Genomic DNA, 23,031 nt, shown 5'->3' with positions numbered 1-23,031 from the left:
GTGTGTCTCTTCATCAGTTCTAAGGGAGAGAAGGTTGGGTAAGGGGCTTGTCTTAAAGAATCAAAAAATGATGAGGCAACGGGGGGGGCATTTGACTAGGAGAAGAGAACAATGGGGGGAATCAGGAGAGCCCCTTTCAAGTACCTGAGGTGCTGTCGTATGGAAGAGGGATTAGACTGGATCTGTTTGGCTCTAAAAGAACCAGGGCAATGAGTAGAAGCTGCAGAAGCAGAATTTATGGAAGCAAAGTTAGGCTTGACATAAAGAAAAACTGCCTAACAATGAGAGCTATGGCAAAGTGCAGTGGGCTGACTCTGGAGCTAGTGGGCTGCCTCTCAGTGAAGGGCTTTAAACAGACTAGATGGCTACTTATCCAGTGTGGTGTAGTGGCCTTGGATTGCATGGCTGATGGGGTTCCTTCCAACTCTGAAATTCTGTGATTCTGGGAATTAAGAGCTGGAAAAGGACTTAGGGACCATCTTGTCCAGCAGTTTCCAACCAAGGACTCCCTTGGCAGTTTGGTGAAGCCTATTATTGACTGACCTCTTCTCAGAACGACATTTTTAAATGCTGAAAATAAATAGGATTGCAAAGGAAATCAACTATATTCAAATGCAGTTAACAAAAAAGATACCTACACACATACATATGTATATTTATATATGCATGCATACATATAATATACATAAATATAGGTATACATATGTGTCGATATATACAAATACACATGTCTATATGTACACATAGATATATATACATACCTATACAATATGCATGCATACATACACACATATAAACACATATATACACATGTGTATATGTGTATGTGTATATATATATATATATATACACACACATATATATATGTGTGTATAGATCCTTGGTTAAGAACCCCTGATGTATCCCAACCCCCTCATTTTACACATATGGATACAGAGGCCTAGTCAGAGTGGTTACATGTTTTGCTTAAAGTCAATTAACCATTCTGTGGCTGGACCTCAGTTTCCCTGCTGTAAAATGAGCATATCTCTCATTCCTAAGCTGGCCACAGGGTGATGAATTGTATAATAAAAATATTAACAATTATATAAAGCTTACCATGTGCCAGATGTTTACAATTATCATCTCATTTGATTCTCACAACAACCCTGGGAGGTAGGTGCTTTGTTATTCCCGTTTTACAGATGAGTAAACCAGGACCAGCAGATGTGAAGTGACTTGCCCAGGGTCACACAGCTAGCAAGTGTCTGAGGGAGGATTTGAACTGAGGTCTTCCTGACTCCAGGCCCCTCAATTTATCCATTACACCATCTCGCTGACTAGTTGCCTTAGCAACTCTCCAAAACCATTTAGTAAGGTTTTAGAAAGGTTGGGAACCTATGTTAGGCAGAAGGACTACCCATATTGACAAAATTACAGATCTTGAAGTATTAATTATTCTTCTCCCCCAAGGCTCATTGTGGTGTGGAAGTGCCCTGGGGTTCTCTGGCGTTATGCTCACAGAATGCAAGTTTTGGCAAGTTCTGCCGAGCTGGGAAGACTTTGAATACAGCCTGGCCATGGACTGCTTGTCTTTCCCCTAAGGATCAGCTTTAGCTTTGCTAAAGCTGGTGACCAGGTTGGCTGCAGGGTGAATTTTTCAGCCATAGCAACTCCTAAGATAGTCTTTTAAGGCAAAGGGGTTGAAATCTTTGTTGGTGGAGGGAGCACTTACACTGATTAAGTCATGGACCCTTGAATTATTGAAACTTTAATATGACTTAGTTATATGAAACTTAAGCATACACAGTCCCCGTTTTAGAGATGGAGAAACTGAGGTCCAGGAGGATAAGTTGCCCAAGGAAAATCATAACAGTGAGTAAGTGTCTGAAATGGGTTTGGAGATTAGGTTTCCTAGTGCCAAATCCAGAACTCTTTGATGTTATCCAAGCCCCTTTAGGAAAGGCAGAGACAGGAATGGGTAGAGAGAGGCAGAGTTGGAGTATCACGTTCCCATTCCACTTCCTGGAACCATGGGGTATGTGTTAACATAATTCCTGGCACACAGTAGGCACTTACAACATGTTGATTGATTGATTGCTGGAACCTGTCCCAGCCTGAGGCTCTGGACATCAAACCAGCAGCTGGCCTGGACCACAAAGTTAAGGGGAATAAGGATGCTTGTATAATGTGTGTGTTTGGAGTGGGGGTGGCTATCCACTCATACTCACGAAGTTTGTTTTGGATCATTAATGGAATGGTAGCTCTAGAACTCAATGAGACTCAGAGGCCATCTAGTCTAACCCCTTCATTTCACATATGAGAAAAATGAGGTCTTAGGAAGGCTGTGATTTGCTCAAGATCACACAGCTAGGAAGTATCAGAGGTGCCATTGGAAATCAAATCCACTCACTTCAGAATCAGTGCTCCTTCTACCAAATATGAATGATCCCTCTGTGAGCATGCTTTCAGCAGCCAAAGGAGGTTCCTCTGCATACCCTGTACTAGGATTTAGGCCTCTGATAAATGCTGGGTTAATATTTCATCAGTCCCAAGCATGTGGCAGGCACCAATTCTCTGCCACTGCCTCCCGACAGCCCAACTCCTTATTAGCAGTGGTCTCTTCCTAGGAGGGTCTGTGGAGTGGGTCCCCACCCTGGCCAATCCAGCTTTATTATCTGGGAGCTCCAGCTAATGCCACATATAACCACATACAATCCCCATTTTACAGATGGAGAAACTGAGGTCCAGAGAGGGTAAGTTGCCTGAGGAAAGTCATACAGTGTATAAAGTGTCTGAAATGGGTTTGGAGCACAGGTCTCATAGAGCCGGTAGTGGGGAAGGCCCTTGCTTCTTTGAATGTCTGCTTTGGAAACTTAGTGAGTATTCAGGAGGTGCCAAGGGTGCACACATGCATTGTGTCATCACCTTCCTCAAACATACACTCATGTTTATACTGTCATTCTGCTCTAGACACAAATATTCACTCTGTCACCTTTATATGCACAGTTGCACAAGTCTTTCTGTCATGTATAACAAGGTGCACTAACAGAAGTGCATGCATTATGCTTTAACAAGAATCCCCTCTACAGCAAGTGGTCATACAGCCTCTGCCTGAACACCTTCAGCATTGACGGGAAGCTCACTATCTCCCGGGGTAGCCCATTCCACTTTGAGATAGCTCTAGTTGGGACAGTGAGGTGATGCAGTGGATGGAGCACTGGACCTGGAGTCAGGAGGACCTGAGGCCAAATCCAGACTCAGATACTTACTAGTTGCGTGACCCTGGGGCAAGTCACCTGTCCTGGGTGGGGGAAGAGAAGAGAGAGGGGGGGAGAGGGAGAGGGAGAGAGAGAGGGAGAGAGAACTCTAGTTAGGAAGTTTTAACTTACACGTAGCCCAGATCCACTCTCTGGGGCCAAGCAGAACAAATCTCATCCTTCTCCCACTTGACAGCTTGGAGATGGATGAAGTTCTAGGTTAAACACCCCCAGTTCCTTCGGTCGATTCTCGTAGAACGTGTATTCTGGCCCTTTCACCTTCCTCCTTGCCAGTTCGTCTGTGACCTTCCTAAAGTATCATGCACAGAAATGGACACAACACCACAGAGGACAGTGGGCCTACAACACCCTTATCTTGTCTACTTTGCTTCTGTTAAGAATAAGATCACACTGGCCTTTTCGGTTTCCATGTCCCATCATTATTGGCCCATAATGAACTTGTCCCCTGAAGCCTCCAGATATTTTCCTGCACAAATTGTTTAATTGTGGCCCTTCCATCCTGTGCTTAGGTAGTTTTATAAAAATCTGATTTTAGGCCCTTTTGTTTATGTCTGTTCCATTTCACTTAATTCAATGTAAGCCTATTGCTCTATCATATCCCTCTCTTTGTTGGGACCCTGCCTGTCTGCAGTGGGTTATCTAACTCTCCTGCCTCTGCTTCATTTGTAACTCTGATAAGTGCACCATCCATTCTTTTGCTCAAATCATCAGTACAGTTGTTAACAGAACAGGGCCAAGGACAGATCCTTGAGGCACACTCCACTGGGGACCTTCCCTCCAGGATTCCTCATTCACCCTGACTCCCACACAGACCCCAGTGTTCAGTCGCACACTCTGTCTGGATGGCACTGTACTAGAGCATGCATGCTCATTCCCACACTATCTCACCTACCCTAAATGCACCCATATTCACCTACTCTTTGTCACTTCCACACAGACATGCGGATTTCTTTGTACCTTTATTTCATCGTATGCAATGATGTATACATTGTTATTCTGTTGCCCCCACAGAGTCATGAGAGTGCTGGGTCATTCAGATGCAGTGGATAGAACACAGGGCATAGGGTCAGAAAGACCTGAGTTGAAATCTAGCCTTTGATTCTCACTAGCTTTGTGACCTTTCGCAAGTCACTTAACCTCTGTTTGTTTCAGTTTCCTCATTTGTAAAATGGGGATGATAATCACAGCTACCTCCCAGAGTTGTTAGGAGGATCACATGAGAAGACCCTGACACATAGCCAGAACTATGTAAATGTTAGCTATTATTACCCATCAGTTTTCTATCCCTCCCCATCCCCCCAACTCCCTCTGAACCTTCTTAGTATCTGGAGGCAGCTAGTTAGAGTGTAACTGCTAGAACACAGGACTGAGCCTCAGGAAGACCTGTGTTTGAATACTGCCCTGGACACTTATTAGCTGTATGACTCTGAGCTAGTCACTGAAACTCTCTGTATCTCAGTTTCCTCATTTGTAAACATGAGAATAATAATGATACTCCCCTCGCAGGATTGTTGTTCTGAGCAAATGAGCTAACACTGAAGCATTTTTGCAGTGCTTAAAGTACTATATAAATGCTAGCTATTGTTCCTGCCCTTTCCCATTTTCATGTTCTTCCTCATGATGTACTTATTTACTCTGGGCTGGGCGAGGCACCCAGCCAAGGAACCTGTGCTCTGGCTTCAGCAACACCGCTGACTCGATGTATGCCCTTGGACGGGTGTCTTGCCCTGTCTGGGCCTCAGAGTTGTGTTCTTTAAAATGGAGATTGTAATACTTGCCCTGCCTTCCTCCTAGGGGGATAGTGTGAGGAGCTACTTTACTGAGAACTCTCAACTATTACAGCTGTATGTCACCTAAGGCGTACTGTTATTATTACTAGATTGGGAGCTCCCTGAAAACAGGGACAATGTTTGTTCTTCTGTGACTAACCCCAAAATTTGAACAAGGTCCATCATGCAGCAGGCATGTGTGCTAAATGAAGGAAGCCACCAACACATGTGTGCATGTATGCTTGTACACAAGCACAGTTAGGTGTGTTTGGTGGGAGGGAAGCTCCCAAAGAAAGGCTCAGAAGTCTCGTCTTGTCCTCCAGTTGTGCACCTCCGGACTTGGTTTCCCCCATCTTGCCTAACCTCCTCTAATATCTGGCACTGAGATTTCTGGGGCTAGATCAGGAAAAAAGATTAGGACCAGCATTTTCCTTTTAAAGTCATGAACTTTCATCCTGTCGGCCTGATATCCTTTTGACCAAGCCTGATTGCTTCCTTTCCTTGTCCAGCTGAAGAAACTGGATGAATGTTTCAGAACTGGCCAATAATCTTCAGGGTATCCTGTTGGTCAGGCCTTAGGAACACTCTTTTTTTTTTTCTGAGATAAACAAGGTTAAGTGACTTGCCCAGCGTCACACAAGTAGCAAGTGACTAAAGCTGGATTTGAACTCAGGCCTCCCTGATGCCAGGCTACGTTCTTTATCCATTGTACCATGTAGCTGCCTCAGGAACAGCCTGTGGAGAATGACATAGGATCACAGGATAAGAGGTAGAAAGAAACTTAGAGGTCATAGGTGGCTCAGTGGTTAGAGTGTTAAACATGCTTAGAGTCAGGGTGAGTTTGAATCCTGCCTCAGACACTTACTAGTTAAACAGGCAAGTCACTTCATCTGTCTCAGCCATCGAGTTTCCGCATGTGTAAAATGGGGATGATAATAGTACCTATCTCACTGATTATTGTGAAGCTCAAATGAGATCTACAAAGTGCTTTGCAAACCTCGTACGATTATCAGTGAGAAAACTCTAGCCCAGAGAATGAGAATGACTTGTCCAAGGTCATGCAGCTGTGACGGTAGTTTTGAACCATGATCTTCTGTCTCTTTTCACTATGCTAGGCTGCCTTCCCATATGCTTTCCAGATGGTGCTTCCTGCTGGAAAAGAAGTCTAAGGAGCCTTCTGAGGGGAAGGCAGATTAGGAAAGAAGGGGCCAGCTTGGGTGAGGTCTATCGTTCAATCAACAAGCATTTATTAAGTGACTGCTATGTGCCAGGCACTGTGCTAAGCCTTAGATCATTCACAGGAAAGAGAAGATGAGATGAGCTCTGATAGAACCAAGGGGAAAAGGGGAGACCTGGATAGATTGTGAAATTCCTCCAGAAGCATTTTGGGGACCCCCCAGATGCTGCTCCATCAACTGTCAGGGGAATACAGCCCAGGGCTGACCACACTGGGACAGCCAAGCCTGGGGCTTTGAGGCTTGTCTGAGAAGGGGAGAGGTGCCCCAAGAGGGAGGAGTCATAGGGATCATAGGATTTTAGAGGAAGAAGGGACCTTAGACATCATCTGGTCCCATTTTACAGACTAAAGAAATTGAGGGCCAGAGAGGGGGAGGGATTTGCCCAAGGTCACCCAGGCAGTAAGCAGCAGATGATTTGAATCAAGTTTCTTTGCACCCAAATTTGGTACTCTTTTTACTACACTATATATTTGTCCATACACTAAAGCTCTAGGACCTGACTTTGAGGGCCAGACTTGGTTACTTGATGCAGGGAACAGATCCCTGGATGGGTCGTGGACTAGGTGAGCAGAACTCCCAGGGCTCTTCCCCATTCTGTTCTTAAAGCTGCTTCTAGTCACTGGCTTCCAGCCTTCATTCTCTCCAGTGCTCTGGGAGGGGAGGGAGATTTCATAGTGTGGGAGTGGGGGGCTGGCCTAGCCAGGAGGAGGGGGAAATGAGGACTGGAGCCCTTCTCAGTCCTCACAGGCAGGGCAGGGCCAGTCATGGCCAGGCGGGAATCCTCACCCATCTTCTATGCCCTGAGAGTTGGGCAAGGTATGGACAATGACTGTCCATGTGCTGCTCATCTGCCCAGATTCTAGCCACTTCCTGGACTGGGTGGGTGGCTAGTTGGGCTTCTAGGCTAGTGAAGAGCCTTTGACCTGGACTTTAACATACCTCTTCCCTCCCTCAGGTAGTACAGAGGATCAAGGCTGTAGAGGGTGAGACCCGGCTCCTGGTAGTGGACAAGGAGACAGACGAATACCTGGCCAGCCTGCATCTGACCTGCACAGAGGAGATGGCTAATCACGGGGTTCCACCTTCAGCTCCCATAGCCCCCCAAGATAATGGCAACTTGTGGGAGCCCCAGCCAGAGACCTGGCCCCCAAGGGCTATGGGTGGCAGCTTCAGCAGCCGGAAGGTAGGGACAAAATGTGGGTGAGTGCTCTGTGATGTCTTAGCCCCCTTCAGCTGACCTAGTCTCTGTCCTCACAGGCTCTGGTTTCTGCCCGAGGGGTGGGGGATGTAGCGGTAAGAATATTGCATTTGGATTCAGGAGACCTGGGTTGGAATCCCTGTTCTTCCTGCTACAAGCTTCACTTCAGACCTCTGGGCCTCAGTTTCTTACTGTATAAGATGAGGAGACTTGGAGTCTGTGATCTCTAAGGCTTAGTTTTAAAACCCTCTGATCCTCTCTCCAGAGATGTGCCAAGTCTGCTGGGGCCAGCAGCTTCTCGCTGGGCTTTCTCAGTCCCTGCTGAGCTGGGCAGCTTCCTCTCCATTGGGAGCTGCCAAGCCTAATGCTGGAGCTGTCTTCCCACCCCCATCCCTCTGCAACAAACACACAAGGACAAATGTCAGCAGAAGCTGCCTTGGCCCCCAGAGCAGCGGCTGCCACATGGGGGTAGGAGAAGAATGCAGGGGGTGGAAGGGGTAGGAGGCTACTCATAGCCGGTCTGTATGTGGATGGCGTGTGGGCACTCAAGAGAGTGACAGCTGATGCTCCTTCGGGGTATTGGGGCAGTGTGTTCTGTGAGGAGGGGAGCTGGCCTACACGTTCCTCCACACATACTCCCTATAAGGAGGGAGTGTTCCCTGGGCACACTATGGGCAAAGTGATTCCCCCCTCATTCCCACCCCTATCCCGTCCTCTGAGCCCAGCGTAACATCCTCCCCCAGCTGAGTAGGTCTCAGAGCTGGGCTCCTGATATAGCTAAAGCTCAGAGGAGGAGGGAGAGAGTCATGGTTCTAGGCCTAAGGTTCTTAACCTGGGGCTCACAATCTCCAAAGAGTCCATGGATAGATTTCAGTGGGGGATGGAAGGCAGGGGGTCAGTGAACTTGGAACTTTTAATATTTTGATGACTGTATTTCAATATAATTGAGATGAAATAATTTGTAATCTGAGGAGTCCATAGGCTTCATCAGACTGCCAGGGGTCGATGACACAAGAGATTAAGGACCCTTGTTCTTGACAGAGATCTTTGAAGGATGGGAGTGTGAATGCTGGCGGTTATTCTGGCAAAGGTCTGGAGCTGGGGGCTAGGATCCAGCTGTGGTTCAGATCCGAGCTCAGCCAGGGAAGTCATCTTGAGGCAGGTGGACTGTGTTCTCAGCTGCTCCCAGGCCCTCGAGTTGCCTTTCCTGGTCCTCATTGTTCAAGGAAGGGGGTCAGGACTTTGAAGGAAACTCCCCCCTCCATTGTGAGATGAAAGACCTACCAGGGCAGGCCATAACAAACCCTCAGGAAACCAGGCCCAAGCTTCCTGGGGCCCCACCCTAGACGCACCCTCAGGAGCCAGGGCACTGATTTCCCTACTTTAAAGGACTCTAGATTATCTACACTGGGCACCTTCTTCCTCCCAGGCTGACCACACCTGGCTGTCAGGTGAGGGTCTCCCTTGTGACTTGTATTAAACATTCCAGGCTCCAGTTTCTTCTCTTCTTTCTTCCTTCTCGGACTGGAGCCAGGAGGGAAGGATTTCGTCCTTGCTGAGTCCAGGAAGGCCAGATAATAGAGAGCTATTTATGTATGTGTGTGTCAGTGGGGGTACGCCTGACCAAAGATGGGTTCTTGATTGTGCCATGGGCGGGAGACATGTCTACCAGCTCTTCTCCACCATGTTGTCAGCCTCTGTCAAATCCCTCTCCCCATCTCAGAGCTTTTCCCAACTCCGGGAGTGCCTTTTCTGTCCTAGTCAAGCTCGATTCCTCAAAGCTCCGTCTCACCCACCCCCCATATTAGGCTCACATCATTCCTGCAGGTAAAGCCCTTCTTCTTCTTTTCTGCTTAGTCAAACCCTACCCAAACTCCACCTCCTCCAGGAAGCCTTCCCTGATCCCTCTGACCTCCCATCTCTGAGCAACTAGAGCCTTCAGAGTTTGAGTACAATTGCCCCGTTCTTGTTTGGTCACCAGACTCTATGTCCTCCCCACCCCTGATTATGAGTTCCCTAATGGCAGTGCCTGGGTTTACTCCTCCTGTCTCTTCCCCGAGACTCTACACCCATCCAGGTCAGGACCTTTTGCTGCTGTTTCCCGACATCAGAGTTGGACAGAGGGGTTGGGGGCTCCAGGGGAGGAATCTGGAGAACATAAGACTTTAGAGATGAAAGGGAATCTGGACACAGCTGAGTCCAGTCCCTTTATAGTGAAGGAGACTGAGTTTCAGAAAGAGAAAATGTTTTATCTCAAATTACCCATCAGATTACTAATAGAGGCAAGATGGGAAGCCCAAGCTTCTTGACTTAGTCGAGGGCTCTTTTCCATAGTCAAATCTCCCTCTGAAAGAAATCCTGGGATAAGGAAGAGCTTCAGTGAGGACAGAGTGGCAAAAGTCTGGGGACTATTGGGACCAGGATTAGAACGGCTATTTCAAGATCCCCTCTTCTAGTCCCAGGGGCCAACGCTGGCTCCCCCTCATAAGACACATGACTCTGGGCAGGTCCTAGGCCCTTGAGGAGAAGGAAAATATAACCTCTCTCCTCTCCCAGTTTATTTGGATGTAAATGTTCCTGGGTTCACCTTCCTGTGGAAAAATCCACTAGCCCAGGCTGTCCAGACCTTATCTATAGGCTCCAGAGTCCTTGCCAAGAGGGCAGCACCCCTTGGGCCAGCTGGGGCTGTGTGAGGAGGCACAGGGTCATTCTGGAGTCTCAGGAAGCCATGGGGCGGGGGTGCTTCCTTCTGAGTATTTTTAGTGCAGCACAAAAGCATGGGGTCCCTCTGCCCTTTTTTGTGAAGCCTTGGGGTTGTATGGGGGTGGGGAAGTGTTGGGGGAGGAAACCTGGGAGCAGGGGGTGGGGCAGGACAATGATTCTGGGTGTGGGGCTCCTTAGACTGGAGAGTCAGGCCATCCCAGGGGAAGGTCATCCTGATCCCTCCCATTGCTACAAAGATGAGGACATAGGTCAGAGATATTGCCTCCCCACCTCCATACTAAAGAGTGAGATATTGAGGGGGCCATGAATTACAGGTAGTCTTGAGCCTGGAGCAGGAGTGGAGTGACTGAAGCCAGCCTAGTTCTGTCCTTTAGATATCATTGGGGGCAGCTAGGTGGTGCAGTGGATAGAGCACTGGCTCTGGATTCAGGAGAACCTGAGTTCAAATCCGGCCTCAGACACATAACACTTACTAGCTGCGTGACCCTGGGCAAGTCACTTAACCCCATTGCCTAACCAAAAAAAAAAAGAAAAGAAAAGAAAAAAAAAGACTCAGTAGATATCACTGGGCCAAGTGTCAAGGGACCTGCCTCAATCAGGATTGATTTAAGGACTGAGATCGTCATTATCATCACAGTCCAGCTGTATATAGTTTTAAGTTTTTACAGTTGACTCCTCTATGCCCTGGCTTTGGTGAAGCCAATCTCTTCTCAGGCTCTCAGGATCCAGTGGGTCTTCAGTCTTGTTGGACCCCAGGAGGACAGAAACTGCCTTTAATTTCTCCCACCCTCTGATATCTTCTGATTATAATTGAGGCCTAATTTGGGGGGAAGTCACATCAGACCAAAAGAAGGGCCAAACAGTATTAACTCAGACCCTGTTTTCTGGGTGGGACCAGGACATAAAATCTCTGCGTGCCTCTACTTACCTCTCCCAGGCTGGAAGGGCAGGAGGAGTAGCCATTGCTCTTGCAACCAGCCTCCTGTCTAAGGGAAAATGGGCTGTTAAGGTGATGATGAGCTAAGCAAATTCCTTCTCATTTAGCTTCCTCTACTCTCTGGGCAAATTGCAGCAATGGCCTAGGTATTCTAGACTGGGGGTGAGGGGAGGGTCTGGAGAACTAAAGGAGGACTAAAACTCGTCAGTAAAAAAAAATATATGTATAAATGTATGTATATATATATGCATATGTAATGTATATCTACATACACATAATGTAATTTCTTCATAAAACTTATAAATAATTATTATTCCTTAGGTACCCATGAGCAGGCAGTGTCCACTTCCTTAGATCTCATTATGCTGAGATGGGTGAGGGTTCAGATGCCCAAGACAGCCAGAGTCCAGCTGAGTGTTTGTCTTGTCTTCTGTCTGCCTTCAAGGGGGCTTTTCTGGCCTATGAGGGAAGGGTAGAAGCTGTCTTTGATGAGGGAGAGGTAGTGGTGTTATCTGTTGTCAACAGTAACTCTAGGGGGAGGTCAGGGCTGGGGATAGCCCTTAGAGATAGGAGCTGTGTATAGGGGTCATCCCTTGAGATATGCATGGGGTGTGGGCTTAGGGATGGGAGATGGTAGGATATCTTCTATGAAGTCCAGAGAGGTTCTCAGACCAAATGAGACCTCACCCGCTTCCTCTCCCCTCAAAAAAAAGTCCCCTAAGGAAGGAAGGAAACAAGAATTTATTAAGTCATCTACTATGTGCCAGGCCCTGTGCTAAGTACTTTACAAATATCATCCTGTTTGATCCTCACAACAACTCTGGAAGGTATGTGCTATTTATTATTCTCATTTTACAGTTGAGGAAACTGAGGCAGATGGCAGTTAAGTGACTTTCCTCAGGTCACATGTGGAGGGGGAAGAGGGAAGGGAGGGTCACCCAATCTGAAAGGACAGAGATGCTTTTTAAGTCAAAGTGATCCTCACCCCTTTATATACAGATCTGATATGTGGGTGAGGAGACCTTCAGTCTCACTGGATTGGAGAGATGGTAGGTAAGGGAGTATTTCCTCTATCTCTATTGGGGTCTCACTGAGAACAAGATTAGAGATTTCCTTGGGTTTGTTTTTCTAATGCCCAGTTTTCATCGATTCCTAAGCATTTCACAGACACAGATCCAGCAGTATTAACTAGACCCTCCAAATGGGTAGGTCCTTTCCTTTCTGCCTCTACTCCAGGCTCCCTTCAAGCCTGTAGCAAGGGTGACTAGAGACAAGAAGGGCAGGACAGGATTCATTCCCTCACTGCAGGGTACCCATAGGCTGGGTTTAGGGATGACATCATCCTAAGGTGTAAGGTAGGAGAGAGAGTTGATAAAATAAAGACTCAGAAGAGGAAGGCTAGCCATGCCTATATCTGAGAATGGCTTAATATCCAATACCCTTCTACAAAATCCCTGGGCTCTTCGAGAGTGACAGAAAGAGCTTCCCCAGGGAGGGGTCATACAGTCTAGTTTCCATATCTCTGGGTTGCTTGAGCTACGGGCTGGACCAAATCACCCCAAGAAGGCCCCATGGGTGAAGAATAGGGACAAGGTGGAAGACATATATTGTCCACCCCAGAAGCTAATGCTTCACTATCTTTTCTTTTCTTTCCCTGCCCCACTCCTCCCTGAACCTTTATCCAGGAACAGGGCTGGGGCAGTGGCTTCTTTCCTTTCTGGGGGAGGGGGTAGAAATTGAGGCCCTGTGCTTAGAACTACCCAGTCCCTTGCCTCGTAACCAGTCGGGTTCATCTCTGGGCTCAAAGATTTGAGAGTCTGCCAGATTTACACCGACCAAGCCTGAGATATATGACTTGTGTCAGAAAGGTGAATCCATGCCCTCCCCCCAAATCCTCTGAAGTGACTCAGGCCCCATAGTCCTAGACTATCAGACCCCTCCAAATGACTCAGATGCGCCTTCCAGAGCCCCCCAGTTCCTCCAAGGTGACTCAGTCATCCCCTCCACCCTTTCAGCCGTTATCTTTCCCAGCCTCTCCTCAGACAAAGGGTCTGGCCCCCGCCCTGCCTGTCCCAGTCCCCTGGGTCCCCCAGGATCCCTGGGCCGGGGGAGGAGGTAAATAAGAGGCTGTCTGTGCTCAGCTGGGGACAGAAGTTGGAGGCTGGAACTTGTTCACTTGTATTCTCTCCCTGCGAGATAGCTGTGTCTGTGTGTCCATCCAGATGGCTCGGTCTGGGATTACTGCCCAGCCTCCCAGAGCCCCTCTGAGGAGTCCCCCCTGCGCAGCCATACAGGTCAGGTTGGGTTGAGTACCATGTGTAACCAGAACTCTGGGCTGGGGTGGAGGGTGATCAGAAGCCTTAGGGTAAGGGACACGTCTTAGCTTGGAGACAGAGATGCGTGAGTAGAACTCTTGGACCAGGGGCATGTGTGACCAGGAGTGCCAGGGCAGGAAAAGATCCATGGCTGGGTCCTCTAGGAGTTTGCCCATAGGGGATTAGCTGGGACTGGGAACTCTGAGGAGAGGAATATATGTGACTGGTCTCCCAAGCTGGCCACAACATAGGTTGGGGTGGCTGCTTCAGACTATGGGAGCTTTGCAGTGGTGGATGGGAAATCATCAGCTGCTGTGTAGCCACCCTGGTCCATCTCCTCCTGAACCTGGACCTTCTTCCTGGGTCCCAGTCGGCATTTGAGTCTTTTTCTTTACCTTCCATCCATTGTATTCACAGGGGCCTTTGAAACCTGCGAGAACAAGGAGGGGGCTGAGGTTTAGGCTCTGCTATGCATCCTAGGACAGGCTCGTGTTCTCTCTGTGCCTGGAGATCAGCTGAGGATCAGTTTCTTAGCTGTCCTATTCCATGTCTCTCAGGCTCTGCCTTGTGTGAGTCCTGAGACCCTTAGGGAGAGGGAGGGAGAGGCCTTAGGGAGTCTTAATATCTGGGGAGGGGTCCTAAGCATTGTCCCCATCTCTTCTTTTTGCTTTTTGTTCCCGCTCCTGGTTTCCTAGAGGTAGGGGGTACATGGAGTCAAGACTGGCCCACTCTTTGCCTCTCTCTTTCTAAGAAGAGATCTCTTTTCCTTCAAGGACTGGTGGCTTAATAAGGAATGTACCATGTGATGCTGGCCTCCCCTTCCAATTTAGGAAGTGCGTGTGGGTCCTGAGTCCAGATCCTTCTGGCTGTGTCCATGCAGACTGGGTGTGTGTTTTGGGGGGTGGGGATGCCTTGTGGAGTGACAATGAGGGCTTTTCTGCTGCCCTGGGATGGGTATTCTGTGAGTCATCATGCCCCTAGGGGAGGTAGGATGCTGTCATACTGAGCCTCCTGTCCCTTCCTTGGCACAGTCAAAGGCCTTGGACAATGGTTGTCCCAGTGTGTCCAAGGCTGGGTCCGCCTTCCTGCCGGGCACACAGCTGGCCATGCAAGGATCCAGAGAGATGCTGGAGTGGAGACAAGGGGGATACTTCAGTGAGTCCTGGGCCTCAGCTTGCCTGTCGGTCAGATGGGACTGAAAGTAGGTGTGAGAGACATCATTGGGGCAGGTCTTTAGGGCCAGGTCAGGCTGGCCAGGATGGTAGAGGGTGGGGCAGGCGGTCAACTGAGCTCCCTGTTCAGCAGGAAACTGGCTTCCATGCTAGGAGTCAGAGCCAGAGCCAGGCCAGGAGAAGAATGTCAGCAATGTGATTTGGCTGGGACACTCCCTCCTGCTGCATTCTCTTCCAGCCCTCACTATCCAGAAGGAAGCTGGAAAAGAAATGGGGGACTGCCCACTCCCCATTTGGCCTTGGGCTCAACCCCTCCTCAAGTGTCCCTGGAGAAGGGGAGATGTAGGTAGAGAAGCCTTACCCTGACAATGCCCTGATGCCACCAGTTGGCTCTGGAGTTTCTTGTCCTGGGGTGGTCTTTTCCAGGACAGTGCTTATGTGTGCCTAGCCAAAGACTGAAGTCGGGCAGCGGGGTAGTGTGGTATGAGGTTTCAGGGCTAGACAACAGGAGGACTTACCGGCTCTGTAATACAAGGGTGGGAAGGGGAATTTGCTTTCCACAGGAAGGTTGAGGGAAGGGAATAGCCTTGATGACCGGAGGCCCTTTTGACTTAATACCATCTTCTGCCTATTCTTACCCCCACTGTGTGCTGGAAGGAAGAGGTGTTAGGGCCTGTATACTCCTTGGACTGACATCTCCTCCCCCTCCATCCCTGTAGCTTTCCCAGCCAGCTTAGCCCAGGAAGGACTGACCCCTGCATGCACCCTGGCTTCCTGTTTCCCCTATTCTAAGGCATAAACTAGGGGAAGAGACCGCTGAGGCCGTGAGAAAGTCTCTGGGTGGAGAGAGCCTCTGCTGGGGGGCCATGTTTGCACATGTTTGTAGAATCCGTGGAGCTATTCTTTGTCCTCATCCTCCATGACCTTTGCATCACTGAATCATGGACTGGAGGGTCAAACAGTGTGGTGTGCCAGGAGGAACCCTGGGCCTAGAGACAGGAGAGATCAGAGTTCAAATTCTGCTTCTGATGCTGAGCTAAGTGATTGCTTTAACATCACTGAGCTTGTTTCCTCATCCATAAAATGGGTTATGAGAGGATTCCTAGAGTAGGGAGTAGAGAATCCATCTCAAAGTTAGGAACAAATCAGGTTCAAGTCCTCCTCCACATACCACCTGTGTGATTAACCTCTGGGTGTGCCCAAGCAACTCCCCAAGAGCAGAAAGCAGAAGAGAGTACCATCTCTGCACTGATAGAAGGAGTTCTCTGTGCCAGCAAAATCACAAATCTGGTTTTAAAAAAAAGGAAGGGGGATAAAAAAGTCAGGATAATAATATCTACAGATCAGTGAGATGTAAAGCAAAATATATTGCTATGTAAATCCCGGCTCTTAGTAACAGCTGACATTTGAATGACACTAAGTTTTGTGAAGTAACCTATATGCATTTATCTTGTTCTTCACAACAAATCTGTGAGAAAGCTGGTGTTATTATCCCCAATTTACAGATGAGGAAACTGAGGCTGATTCAGTTTGCAATTTGTCCAAAGTCCAACCTTGGGAAAGAAAGCCAGCATAGTGTAGTGGAAGCCTGGAGTACTTGGGTTCAAGTCCACATACTGTGAGTGACCCCTGGGTACTCAAGTCAAGAACTTGCTCAGGGCTTTTGGCCAGAGGTGTCAAATGCTGGCCTGACCTGAGGGCCTGAATTCAGCCCACAACCCTCTTTGAGTGCAGTGGGAATCAGATTAAAAGGTAACTGGGAAATGTTTTACAAAGTAAATAAAAATACAACAAAACCTAGATAATAGATTACATTTTAAGATGAAGTAGATGTGCAGCTCACAGGGATCCTCATAGTGGGCCCTGATTCTGTTTGAATTTGATACTGTTGCTTTAGGCAATGCTCTAAAATTGTAAATGGAGGACGAGGTGCGGACCTGCTCTGCCAGAGGGAGTTTCCTTATGTGGGGAGCTCTATTTATACCTACGGAATCACAACCAGTCCCTGTTCCATACAGCTAGTTAAGTCTCTGAGACAAGATTGGTACTCAGGTCTTCCTGACTCTGAGTCCAGCGGCCTAGCCACCACACCTTCTAGGGCTATTGTGAGGTTCAAATGAGCTAAAGTATCCATTGTGCTTTGCAAACCCCAGAGTTCGATTTAAACGAATGTCAGCCATTATTATTTCTCACCCCTTCCTTCTGGATATTCCCTTTCCCCTTACTTTTGGATCATGGGGTGTTGGCTTTAGAGCTGGAAAGGACCTTAGGAGATCACTCCTTCTTAGTGATCATCACCTTAGGGGTGATCTCCTAAGGTCCTTTCCAGGTTGGATTCAGTCAAAGGACCACGCTTGAGGACCTAGAGGGCCACATGTGGCCTTGAGGCCCCAGGTTCCCCACCTCTGGTTTAGAGAGATTGAGTGACTTAGATAAGGTTACCCCGGCTAGTAAATGACAAAGGTAGGATTTGAATTCAGGTCTAGCTACACCATGCTGTCTCTGTGACAATCACTCTTGGTTATCTTTCTTCTGGGTTTCTTCAGTGGTTCATCATCTATCTCCTACTTCCTAAATGTAAGCATACTGCAATGAGGCTCTGTGCTAAGCACTTCATTCTCTATATACTTTCTCTGCCTTGGCAATCTCTTCCATGTAGCTTGGGTTATCACCTCTGATCCTCATAGTGATACAGTTCTTCTCCCCCCCTTTTTTAAAAGGCAATTGGGGTTAAGTGACTTGCCCAGGGTCACACAGTTAGCATGTGTCAAGTGTTTGGTCTGAGGCCGGATTTGAACTCAGGTCCTCCTGACTTCAGGGCCAGTGCTCTATCCACTGTGCCACTTAGCTGGCCAGGGATACAATTCTAATCTCTCTTCAAAACTCCAGCCCTGGGGCAGCTAGGTGGCACAGTGGATAGAGCACTGGCCCTGAAGTCAGGAGGACCTGAATTCAAATCCGGCCTCAGACCAAACACTTGACACTAGCTGTGTGACCCTGGGCAAGTCATTTAACCCCAGTTGTCTAAAAGCAAAAAACAAAACAAAACAAAACTCCAGCCCTGAGTCTCCAACTAACAGCTGGATATCTCCACCTGCATGTCCCATCAAATGTTGCAGAATTCACCATATCCATAATGGAACTCATTCCCAATCCCACTCTCAAACCTAATCATCCTTCTGACTTCCCTGTCTCTGTTTATGGCACCACCATCATGCTCCAAGTCATCTAAGCTCAAAATCTTGCAATCACTTTCCAGGAGTGTCCTGGAATCAGCTCAGGCTGGCTCAGGAGAGCTGATTGTTAAATTTTCAATATGAGCATTTACATCTCACAAATCTGCAAATGCTACAAACCTAGGCTTGCCTTATTGTTTTATTGGTTGTCCATCTAGACTTCAGAAAGTGGTGGAGAAAAGGTTAATAATGAAGATTAAACTTAAAAGTGTGTTTCAGTATTTGTTTTTCCCCATTAAAACATTTACCAGCACACTGCTGTGGATTCTTTCCTCTCTTTTGCTCTTTTTCACCAAATCATGGACCAAGGGACAGCTAGGTGCACAGTGGATAGAGCACCACCTCTGGAGTCAGGAAGACCTGAGTTCAAATGCAGCCTCAGACACTTCCTAGCTGTGTGACCCTGGGCAAGTAGCTTAACCCTGATTGCTTCAAAAGAAAAAGTCACACAGCAAGTCCTGTTAATTCTGTCTTTCCTAATGTCTGTTCCCCTCTTGCCACTGTTACAGCCCCCACCCCTAGTTTAGACTCCCATCTCATATCTGGCCTGGACTATGGCACTAGCTTTCTAACTATTCTTTATCTCTAGTCACTTCCAGTCTGAACCATCCTGTGCAAGTTGCCAGGTTAATTTTCCTAATGCACAACTCTGAGTAGAGTGTTCCCCTGCTCAGAAACCTTCCGGTGTCTCCCCTCTGCCTGCAGGATAAAATCTAGACTCTTCAGCCTGCCTTTCCAAGCTCTCCACTGTCTCGCTCTTCTCTTAAAGCTCTGACCACTTCTTTATGGATCTGATCTGCCCTAAGCTTTCCATATTCCTTGAATATTTCCCTCAATTTCACTCATTAGTGTCTTTCTGTCTACCTGAAATATCCTCTTTGGTCCTTCCTTTTCATCTATCTATCATCCTTTGATCCTCTAAGGACTAACTCAGCCATTATATTCTCCTTGACAATTTTCTTGGTTCCTCTCCTTGACCTGCCCCTCCGCACCCCAAATAATTACAGCTAGGTCCCAATTAATATAAATTTTGAATCTGAATGAATCCCATGAAGTGGTCACATTATTCAAATTTGCACTGTTTATTTCCATTGGGCTGGAACCATTTACTGCATTTTATCCATGTATAACTTTGAATAGTGCAAATTCAAATACGTGTAACCACTTCATGAGATTCATCATTCCATTAATTGGGGCCTAGTTGAATAACAATAATAGCTGACATTTATATAACCCTTGAAGATATTTCCTCATACACTAGCCTTTTGAGGTAGATAAAGGAAGCATTATTATCTTCACTTCACATTAAAAGAAAAGAGATTGTGTGAAGTTAGGAGCCTTCTCCAAGGTCACACAGTACATGGCAGTAGAACCCAGGTCTCCTGAGACCAAAGCCTATCTCATACTAACTTTGCTATTTTATGCTGCAGCTTTTGTTTGTGCTTCTATAGCACTTTTCTGAGGTCAAATGTAGACCCAGAATTTCAACAATGTAAGGAACTCCTGCTGTCATAACTTCTTCCAGCAATGTAGATCAACAACCTATCTGAAATTTATATTTAGAGACTTTCCTGGGAGGTGAGCTGGGAAGTTAACCAGCTCTTGGTCATACAGTTAGTATGTGTCTGAAGCTGGACTTGAACCCGGGGTTTCCTGACTCCCAGGCTGACTCTGTATTCAATACACCCAAGCACTTTGTGCCTCTCTTATGTACTTATAAGAGAGCAGCTTTAGTCAAGTGGTAGGGACCAAAGCCAGATTCCTGGCAGTTGAGGAGTAAGTGGGTGGTGAGGAGTGAGTAAGCAGAAAGGTAGTGAGTGAGCAGAACAGTGTAAATGACTCTTGAGATGCTTGGCCACGAAAGGGAGGAGAAGGAAATGGGGTGAGAGTAATAGAAGATGCAGATTTTTTTTCCTAACAGGAACAATATGAGTGTGTTTATAGGCAGAGAGGAAGGAGCCAATGGAGAGGGGGGGATTGAAAATGCAGAAGAGAAAGGAAATAATTGGTGGAGTAAGGTTCTAGAAAAGAGGGAAGATGTGGATGGGATGAATAATTAACCTTGAGAGCAGAAGTTAGGAGAAAGGATCATAGGATAATGTTGAGATTTCAGAAATCCATCTAGTCCCAACCTCTCATTTTTACAGATAAGGAAACTGAGGCCCATAGAAGTTGAGTGACTTGCCCAAGGTCTTCCCACCCCACCAAGCTGCCACCAGTCTGGGTGAAGCTATGGAGAAACTTTGAGGGAGAGGAGATGGCCTTGAAAGAGTAGGTGAGGCAGAGTGGGTGGAGTGGTAGACTAAAGAAAGATTTAGAATAGTTACTGTGCAGCATTGTTCAACAGAGATGAATAAAAGGGTTGCCTTGAAGTTGTGAAGTATCTGCTTGCAATATAGGTGCTTGAATGGGTGCGTGTGTATTTCTGTGGGTGTCTATTTGTCCATGAACATGTGTGTTTGTGTTGTTGGGTGTCTGGGGTTCTCTAAAGAACCTTTGAAGTATGGCTTCATGCCACAAGCCTTGATCAGAATTTTCGGTACCTCTACCCTCATATGTATATTTATATACACATATGAGGGTAGAGTACAGAATATATATATGTGTGTGTGTGTGTGTATATGTATGTGTGTATATATTTATATATTGATATCCTTGTTTTTACATCAACTTCATTTCTCAATACATCTGTCCCCCCTTTCAGAAAGCTATCCCTTAAAGTAAAAAAAGAAAAAAGAAAAAAAAGGAAAAATGGTAATAAACCAACAAATCAACTGAGTTTGACAGTATATGTTGTATTCCATACCATCTCTGTGAAGGAGGGAGGAAGGAAGGGAGGAGCATGCTCCTTGCTCATCTTCAATGCTAAATTTGGTTCATTATAATTACAGTGTTCAGTTTTTATTTTTTTCTTCTTATTTACATTATTGTATCATTATGTTTATTGTTTCGCTGGTTGTTGACTGCACTTTGTATCAGTTCATATCAGTCTTCCCATGATTCTCCTTGGTATTTGTCGTATTCGTCATTCTTTTTCTTTTTTGCTTTTTGGTGAGGCATTTGGGGTTAAGTGACTGCTCCAGGTCACATGGCTAGTAAGTGTCAAGTGTCTGAGGTCAAATTTGAACTCAGGTCCTCCTGACTCCAAGGCCGGAGCTCTATCCACTGTGCCACCTAGCTTTCCCTCATCATTTCTTACAGCACTATAACATTATGTTACATTCATATACTGCAGTTTGTTTAGCGGCTCCCTGGTTGATGGGCATCTACTTTGTTTCCAGTTCTTTACTACTACAGAAAGTGCTGCTATAAATATATTGGTGTATGTGGAGCCTTTCTCTCTAGCTTTGACTTCCTTGGTCATCTGTGCCTAGCAGTGACTCAACCCCTTCTTTTAGGAGCAGCTGGAGAATCTCATTCTCCTACCTCCAGGAGCAGTGTGGGCTAATGGAAAGAAAATGAGCTCTAACTGCTGATCCAGGCACTCACTAGCGGGATGACCTTGGGCAAGTCAGTTAATTAGTCAAATGTATTCATTTATTGGCATATTCTTCGAGCTTAGCACAGTGCCTTATACAAGTTGGGCACTTTAATAAATGTTTTTATTACATTTTAGTTAACCTCATTGAATCTCAGCTTCTGTATCTGTAACGTGGGCAGCAGACATCAACCTACTATACCTATTTTACAATCCCTATTTTACAAGGCTGATGTGAGGGAAATGTTTTGTAAGCCTTAAAAGTTGTAAAGGAATATGAGTTGCTGTTATTCTGGATTGATGACTGAGGAGGGAGGGTGTGTATAGCCTTACGGACCATGGCTTGCTTCCCCATAGCTCAGCCCTCAGCTTTACAGACAAGGAAATTAAAATTCCACTGTTTCTCTTCCAGGCTGAGCCAGTAAGTCCAGTCTCTCTCTTTCTGGGCCTCAATTTCTCTGTGTGTGACTTGAGGGGGAGGGGCTGGGGATATATTCCCCTCCACCCCCACCTCTTTCTGCCTGTTCTTTGCCCAGCCCCCTGCAGTTGGCCTGAGAAATCGGAGCACCTGGGCTGCCCTGCCCCTGTCTCCTGGCCACACCTCGATGTTTAATTCAGCACCTGCCCTGCTGCCTCCGAACTAGCTGAGGCCACTGTTGCTTGCTCGGGGAGCCAGGGTGTGGGAAGGGGGAGGCCCTGCCCCCCCTTCCCTGGGGGGCTTTCCAAAGTCAGGGTGGCATCCTGAACTCTTGATGCTCTGAACTAAATGCTGCATCCCTTGAAATGGCACCCCTCAGCCTCTGAGTACTCCAGGCCTCCCTCCCCCTGACCACCATCTCGTCAGTCCATCTGTCTAAGGAAGCCAAGCATAATGCGGAAGGTAAATCTGATGATCTGATGCATAAGACCTTCATGATGTGTGTCTAGTTATGATCTTTGGATTCTACATTGCTTTGGATAAGCTGGGCTCCAGATCCCCTCGTGGGATCTGATAGACTAGGGTCTTAGCAAGGCAGGGGCTGATGCTGATTCTGGTGGCAGGGCCAGAGGCTAGGGGAACTCAGAGGGTCTTGAGGGAGGGGGCTTAGAGCTCCTCTCTTCCTCACATTTTTCTGACTCTAGGCTTGTGGTAGTGGTGAGCTCTGTGTGTGTGTGTGTGGGGGGGGGAGCTGACCAGCTTAAGTCAGCTGGGGGAGGCTTGGTCTGCTGTTGGAATGTTAAGAAAAAACAACCAAAGGGCCAGAGCCAGGATCCCAGAAATGACTCCCTCCAACACACATGAATAGAGACAGACATGGATGCACTTACACATAGACACATGGATCACGGGTCTGTAGAATGTCAGAGCCAGAAGAGCTACACAGACCATCTAGTTCATCCCTCTCATTTAAAACCTGGGGAAAGGGAGGCTCTGAGAGGGGAGACAGCAAGAGTTGAGGACTATTTCCACCACTTTGTGCCATCACAGACATAGAAACATACATTCTTCATTACCCATATGAATGTGGGCAGATGGACAAATGCTTAGAACTGACATTATATCTTATTAAAAGCCAGTATCTGGGGATGAGGCAGGGAGCTAATAGAGGTGGGGGAAATTTTGCTGGAGTTGGGAGAAAGAGCTGAACCCAGGAAAAGCCACAAAACAGTGAGTTCAAGAGGCATCCTTCCCTCCCCTTGCCCTGGCCTGTGACCCTGCATTCT

General features: G+C 47.2%; 1 protein-coding gene across 2 annotated transcripts in view; it reads left to right on the top strand.

Annotated features, from left to right (window-relative positions):
• NHERF2 (NHERF family PDZ scaffold protein 2) overlaps nucleotides 1-23,031 on the top strand; it is a 32,234-nt gene that overhangs the window by 2,476 nt on the left and 6,727 nt on the right. For both annotated transcript variants that reach the window (XM_021006808.2, XM_021006807.2), the window contains exon 2: nucleotides 7,223-7,450. In XM_021006808.2, coding sequence (XP_020862467.1) covers nucleotides 7,223-7,450 — 228 coding nt within the window. The remainder of the gene's footprint in view (nucleotides 1-7,222; nucleotides 7,451-23,031) is intronic.

The sequence above is a fragment of the Phascolarctos cinereus genome, unplaced genomic scaffold, assembly GCF_003287225.1.
Source record: "Phascolarctos cinereus isolate Bilbo 61053 unplaced genomic scaffold, phaCin_HiC Scaffold_4;HRSCAF=312, whole genome shotgun sequence".
Taxonomy (NCBI): domain Eukaryota; kingdom Metazoa; phylum Chordata; class Mammalia; order Diprotodontia; family Phascolarctidae; genus Phascolarctos; species Phascolarctos cinereus.
This window is presented reverse-complemented; position numbering and strand designations above follow the sequence as displayed.